This window comes from Aptenodytes forsteri, unplaced genomic scaffold (genome assembly GCF_000699145.1).
Source record: "Aptenodytes forsteri isolate BGI_AS27 unplaced genomic scaffold, ASM69914v1 Scaffold153, whole genome shotgun sequence".
NCBI classification, from domain to species: Eukaryota; Metazoa; Chordata; class Aves; order Sphenisciformes; family Spheniscidae; genus Aptenodytes; species Aptenodytes forsteri.
This window is the reverse complement of record NW_008796178.1, coordinates 1,783,631-1,790,529: the sequence shown is the minus strand read 5'-3', so window position 1 is coordinate 1,790,529 and position 6,899 is coordinate 1,783,631. Positions and strand designations below refer to the sequence as shown.

The following is a 6,899-nucleotide window of genomic DNA, read 5'->3' as shown; positions in this document are numbered from 1 at the left end:
GGGGGAGCGGGAGGGGGAGCGGGAGCCTGTGGCAGCGAGAAGCCGGGTGTGGGGCAGCGGGGGTGCAGGCCGTGCGCTGCCCTGCTCTGTCAGAAGGGACTGGGCTCCGTCGGCCGTAGAATAGGCCGGCAGGCCCTACGGGGGGCTCCCTCCGGAGCCTTTCGGGTCTCCGCGGTCACAGGCTACTGCCTGGAATGGGGCTGACGGGGCTGGCGTGTCCCGGCCGAGTCGCGGGCGAAACGAAGCTAGTCCTTAGGCAGAGGGTCATCTTGGAGCTGGCCGAGGTGCGGGGGCCTGCCTCGTTACCAGTGTGGCTGCTGCTACGTGCTGCTGGCTGCGCCGGCACAGCACCCGCCCCAGGGGGGCCTTCCCAGTACGAGATCTCTCCCTTCCCATCAAAAAGGGGTCGGGGTGGGACTGGATGGGGTGCCCGCGCGACGTAGGTATATGACACAGTGAAAACAGGCTTTAAAAAGTACGTGTGCTGTCTGTGGGAAGGCAGACCAATCTTGCTCCTATAAACAATGACTCTGGTAATGTTTGTGGCTGGAAGTGTCTTAAAGCAATGTACGTGTGTTTATTGCTTTTGTGTTAATGCTAGAGCTTGCTGTAACATCTAGGTGTTTAAAGAGACAGCTGTTATGTTACTAGTATCTTCGATCAAGTCAGAGGCTGTTACTGGATTGAACGTGGACAAGTGTCTCTCATTCTCAAGTGTTGATCCCAGTTTTTAAATTTAAACTCTTGTGGAGTAAACTTGCTGCTTATTATTTGCTCTGTTTTCAGGCTTGTGCTTACCTGTTTCTCAAAAATCTAATAAGCAAGATGTCTACTAATGAGAATGCCAATGCAGCAGCAGCTCGCTTGAACAGATTCAAGAACAAAGGAAAGGATACTACGGTGAGTATTTTGATGCAATTAGTACTTTAGCCATCATCTCTTTACACGAGTTGTAAAAGCCAAGAACTTACTATGAATGTATATTCTCCAGGAAATGAGAAGGAGGCGTATTGAAGTCAATGTAGAGCTGAGGAAAGCTAAGAAAGATGACCAGATGCTTAAAAGAAGAAATGTTAGCACTTTACCAGATGATGCTACTTCTCCCCTTCAGGAAAATAGGAGCAATCAGGTAAGTAGGTACTTGGAATGGGCACGCTTGGAGGTCTTGCAATATAAGCTCATGCAGCCATGCTACTATGAATTCCTTCTCGTGTGGGGGACAGCACTACTACGTATACGTTACCAACTTCAGTCTATACTACCAACTCTAATGGTCAACACTTAAAACGTAGCTTAGCCAGTTGTGTTAAGCCTACTGTAACAGTGGTGTGAAGCACTTGATTAAAAAGGCTTCAGTACTTCAGATAACTGTAGATAAAGCTGTAGCTGATGAGGTTTTGGAGTATCACGTAGTGGTATAATCTTTTAATAAAGGAAGTGGTTGTAAACTGGGGTCTGCTCATAGTATTGTATAGAAGGCCTCTGTGGTCATGAAGACACATGCCTCTCAACAAAGCGTTCATGTAACTTTTTATTGTACAGGTTTCGGCACACTGGTCAGTTGAAGAAATAGTCAAGGGAGTTAATAGTAATAATATGGAGCTTCAGCTACAGGCTACTCAAGCTGCCAGGTAAGGTGTTTAGAGGTAACCAATTCAGCTGTGCAAGCCAGTAACTAGGCAAGGTAAAAGAATTGGCTTATGAGCCGAAGTGTCTGCTTATGGCAACAGCTATGGCTCTTCTTATCAGGCAGTATTTCAACAAACACCCGAGTCAGCCTTGTATACAATGTTTAGGTACACTTAACTTAGTCATAATTTTATTGAAACCATGTGGCTTTTGAATGTTTAAAGTGCCTGAACGTTTTACTAGGAAGTGGTAATTCTTTCTAGTGGTTTTGAGGTTGCAAAATAAACAGTAGTCCATCTTAGAGTTGTAGGAGTAATAATAATAAACCCTTTGTTACAGCAAAATAAGATATCTTTAAACTGTGTTAACACTTGACTACAATATTTGAGTGCAGTGATCTACCTTAGAATAATGTGAACAGTAAGGTGACTGGGGTTTGAAGTATGCTAAATTTCCTTTCTCCTTCCAAAATCTAAAATCTCCTTTAGCAAGGTTCTATATTGCTGCAGTGCTGCTTCTGGCAGTCACTAACCTGTCTGCTGAGAAACTTCTAGCAATTAAGACTTATTATGACTCTTGTGGCTCTGCTTTAGTTCAGAGTCTGAACAGAACCTCTCATATAGTGAAGACGTGCCAAAACCAATGTTAACAGAGGTTTAGGAAGCTAGTGTTCAGCTTGTCTGTATTTCTCCTTCATGTCTTGTTGCGTTGCCTTCTCTGAATGTTAAGGCAATGCTGAATCTTTTTTTAAATGTGGATCTCTTTAGACTGTTCAATCTGTTGTTCAGGTCTCTGCAGGCAAAAATAATGCTGTTTGTTTTCCTCCTTAGGAAACTCCTTTCAAGAGAGAAGCAGCCCCCCATAGACAACATAATTCGGGCTGGTTTGATTCCAAAGTTTGTCTCCTTCTTGGGTAGAGCAGACTGTAGTCCTATTCAGTTTGAATCTGCCTGGGCGCTTACCAACATTGCTTCTGGCACGTCAGAACAAACAAAGGCTGTAGTAGATGGAGGGGCTATTCCAGCCTTTATTTCGCTACTGGCCTCTCCCCATACTCACATCAGTGAACAGGCTGTGTGGGCCTTAGGAAATATTGCAGGTATGTCAATATGCTACACAACTCTTCCAGACCTGTTCCCTTATTTAAAATAGGCGGACATTACTACTGACACGTCATGCAGTATGCTGAGCTTCTTGGGAACTCTGCCTTAATGCTTTGCAAGTGGAGACATGCTCTGCAATGTAGAGCATGCTGTGGACAATTCTTTATCTTCAGACCTAGTATGAGATGTCTCATGCAATACTTGGCAACCTGTGGATTGCTTCCATATTTCAGTTCAGTTTTCATAGAGCTATATAACCATGCTACAACACAGGGCTTTGTATATCTCACTGGATGTTTGTGATTTATCAATGAGCTCTGCTCTGTGTGTTGACTAGAAGGGGGAAGGGAGGAAGCAGATGGCTCACGTAATTGTGTATGTGATGGCCAATATTCCCTGCTTTGAAACAGCTACTTACTGATGTGAAAGTATTATATATTTAAGTCTCTCATGCACCTTTCAGGATTACTTGATCTGCCAGTGTTGGATCCTATTCTTAAAAGTCAAAATTAATAATATAGTTATAATACAGTATCTGCTGTATTGTTATGGTTTCCAACAGCTCTGCCTTACAGAGAATAGTGAATCTTCACACAGAAAATGAGCTCAACAAAAGCCTTGTTTGATTGGACTTTTTTTAAAATTTGTAGAGTTTTTTAAACTCAATTGTAAGGTACTTCTTGTACCTTGACTGAATTATTCTATTGCAAACTTTGACATTCCTTCAGCATTATACTATAGAACCCAAACACGTAACCAATGATTATAATGCATTTGAAGTCCCATGTTATGGGAAGAGCTCTGTTCTAGTGGTAGGGCTTAGATATGTTTTCAAAGAAACATGCAAGTCCCTGCTTAGTTATGAACTCTAAGAAAAGCTGTATAGAAAACATACAATGAATTACCTCTTCTTCCAACAGAAAAAAATGAATCTCAGTGGCTTGATTAGAAACACATGTATGTCATGATTTAACCATGGCAGTAGCCCTTTTGTCCTCTTATTTCTTTTTATTTTATCTAGCACTTCTTAAGCAGTAGAAGAATTCATCTAACACATAATGCACACATCCCTCTATTCTGGTCTTCACCTGGCTACTTTTCTTGTTTTCTCAGGGGATGGCTCTACCTATAGAGATCTGGTTATTAAATTTGGTGCGATTGAGCCACTGCTGAGTCTACTAGCTATTCCGGATCTCTCTTCTCTGGCTGTAAGTGTGTGGTATGATTCAAGTTAGAATTACTAATAAGTAAGCAAAAGAGCTCAAGTAACTAAACAGTTGCTAACCATTTATTTCAACTCTTGCAGTCTGGATATTTACGCAATGTTACCTGGACGCTCTCAAACCTGTGTCGTAATAAGAATCCTGCACCACCCATAGAAGCTATTGAGCAGATTCTTCCAACTCTCGTTCGGCTCTTGCACCATGATGATCATGAGGTGTTGGCAGACACATGCTGGGCACTTTCCTATCTGACAGATGGTTCCAATGACAGGATAGAAGTTGTAGTGAAAACTGGATTGGTGCCACAACTTGTGAAACTCCTGGGATGTAGTGAACTGCCAATAATGGTAAGATATCAGACATGCAGATTGCTGTTGCTTGATTTGAGTCATGAATAAACCTGCAGTTAGAATAGTGTCCATGTAACTGGTTCTTTTTATGCATAAATCTGATGCTTGTTCCAGGTTTTGCGTAGGTAAGACTTGAGCTTCTGTCTTGCCTGGACACTGCCCCACATGAGGCATAGACTATTGCTGTCTGACTATCAACCTTCTTTACATAATCATTGGATTTAACACACAGGCCAGCACAACAGTCAACATTCTTTAAAGCTTGCTTTTAACTCTAAACTACTGTTGCAAATCCAAATTCTAGGGACAGTGTTTAGAAGTGGGCCCTGTGCATACTATAATCATAGTATAATAGCATTAGTACTTCGGAGGTAGTTTTCCTAAGCTCTGTCATGGGTGGTTGTTTGCAGATTGGCCTTGGAAGGTGTGCAGTCTTAGCATGCTTAATGTCTGCATATGTAATGCTAACGAGGAGCTTAAAGCTCATTAGTACATAGCATATCATGCTGTTAACTGGAAAGGCTAGAGCGGAGGGGGCATCGAGTATGGCTGTATTTGTTCAAGTACAGATTAGATGATACCGTTTTTCCTAAGTACTATTTTCATATTTCTTTCAGACTCCGTCATTAAGAGCCATAGGAAATATTGTCACTGGTACTGATGAGCAGACACAGATTGTTATTGACTCGGGAGCACTATCTGTCTTTCCAAGTCTCCTTTCTCATAATAAAAACAACATTCAGAAAGAAGCAGCGTGGACAATGTCTAACATCACTGCTGGACGACAGGACCAGATTCAGCAAGTTGTAGACCATGGTCTTGTACCTTATCTCATTGGTATTCTGAGGAAGGTAAACAAAAACTATATTTACTATGTTGAGGTTTTTGCTATTACTACTACTATCTGTGTTCAAATAACCTGCTTTTACCTTCACAGGGGGATTTCAAATCTCAAAAGGAAGCTGTGTGGGCTGTGACTAACTACACAAGTGGTGGAACAATTGACCAGATCGTGTATCTCGTTCAGGCTGGTGTTGTTGAACCCCTACTGAATCTCCTCTCGGCTAAAGACAGCAAAACTGTGCTAGTTATTCTGGATGCCGTTTCCAATATCTTCTTGGTATGTGGATGCAGTGTACTCAATCGTTGTCCAAGCTCTTGCTAATGGTTCTCCACTAGTTGGTGCCATGCATCTTTCCTGAGGTTATTCCATGCTTGTCTCTTGCAGGCTGCCGAGAAGATTAATGAGACAGAAAAACTTTGCCTCATGATTGAGGAGTGTGGAGGTCTAGACAAAATTGAAGCTCTCCAGTCGCATGAAAACGAACAAGTGTACAAAGCCTCATCCACCCTGATTGAGAAATATTTCTCAGCAGAAGTAAGTGGCTGCAGGATGATTTTTTTTTCTGCTTTTATTTTCTATTCTAGCACTGACTACTAGGCTGAAATGCTACTGCTCTTTCAAAACTCTTCTTTTTCTTCTAGGAGGAGGAAGACCAAAATGTTGCACCAGAATCTACTGCTGCCAGCTACACTTTCCAAATTCAGGGCAATACTCCAGATACTTTCAACTTCTAGGTCTTGCATATACTGCAACCACCTACAAGTCGTTTGGCACGCAAATGACTGCCACCTCTTTGTCTTAATAGCTCCTCGTGTCTCTTACTGTGGTTTTTTTATGTGACCTGTAGCACTTTGTCCAACAAACATACTTGAACAGTTCAAAACTGTACATATGTGAATTTCTAACTGTAAACGTCATTCTTTCTGAGAGATACTTGTAAATACTTGTTCTCTTTCTGGCTCTTACTGCCCCTGTCAGGCATAAGAATGCAGGTGGGCAATACAGGCTTCTCACAAAGCATGAGCCACTGCTCTGCAAACCTCTTCATAACCTATTACATTCTACGTAACCTAATTGCTGTAATCAATACACTGAGTAGGCTTTTAAAGAGGATTTATGTTTGAACTTCAATAAAGTCATATCAATACATCAAATTGAACTGTGTCAATTGCTCTCTTAAAAGCTGACTGATTATGGTAAGTATACTTAATCAAAAATATATAATGGCAAGAATGCAGGTCTAAACCATGAGAGATTCAAATCTGAAGATGGTGGGTTTGGTCACCCCAAGCTCTGACTTCTGTGTATAGCAGCCTTCTATTACTGCAAAACAAGTGAATTGATGCTTCTCTCTAAATATCTCTTACAGAAATCTGATTAGTTTGACCTTGTTCATGACTGAGCTAAACTATCTTCTGCCTTTTGGAGAAATATTTAAAAGACTGCAGTAGCACTACTTAACTGCAAGTAATAGTGTGGAGGAGGGCAAGTACAGCAGTTAACCAATTGTAAGTATGTTTGGGTAGCCTTAGCATAGAGCACAGGAAATGCTTTGAAGCAGTTGCCTGCTCTAGAGAGCAGAAATGAAGGCCTTGTCTTGGAATCTATTCTCCCTTTACTCCCAAAATCATTACTTATGGTAACCTACTCTGTCTCTAAAGGTGGTTGTGCAGGGTGGGGTTTGGGGGGGGTAGGGGATAGAGAGGAAGAACTATAGTCCTGTTTTCCAGCTCTTTGGAAAAATTTGGAT

At 41.9% G+C, this 6,899-nt stretch overlaps 1 protein-coding gene across 1 annotated transcript; it reads left to right on the top strand.

Moving 5' to 3' along the window:
* Window positions 1–810: 810 nt before the first annotated feature.
* KPNA2 (karyopherin subunit alpha 2) lies at window positions 811–6,272 on the top strand. The gene is made up of 10 exons (XM_009287703.2): window positions 811–900; window positions 992–1,129; window positions 1,543–1,631; window positions 2,460–2,728; window positions 3,846–3,940; window positions 4,039–4,302; window positions 4,923–5,156; window positions 5,243–5,425; window positions 5,534–5,683; window positions 5,791–6,272. Exons 1-10 carry the CDS (start codon window positions 826–828, stop codon window positions 5,881–5,883), a joined length of 1,590 nt encoding a protein of 529 aa, XP_009285978.1. The 5' UTR covers window positions 811–825; the 3' UTR covers window positions 5,884–6,272.
* Window positions 6,273–6,899: the final 627 nt, after the last annotated feature.

Excerpts from the sequence above, each read along its gene's own strand:
- KPNA2 (XM_009287703.2), top strand. The coding sequence starts at position 826 with ATGTCTACTAATGAGAATGCCAATGCAGCAGCAGCTCGCTTGAACAGA. Across the intron at positions 901-991 it reads ACAAAGGAAAGGATACTACG|GAAATGAGAAGGAGGCGTAT; the intron begins GTGAGTATTTTG and ends TATATTCTCCAG. Across the intron at positions 3,941-4,038 it reads CGGATCTCTCTTCTCTGGCT|TCTGGATATTTACGCAATGT; the intron begins GTAAGTGTGTGG and ends CAACTCTTGCAG.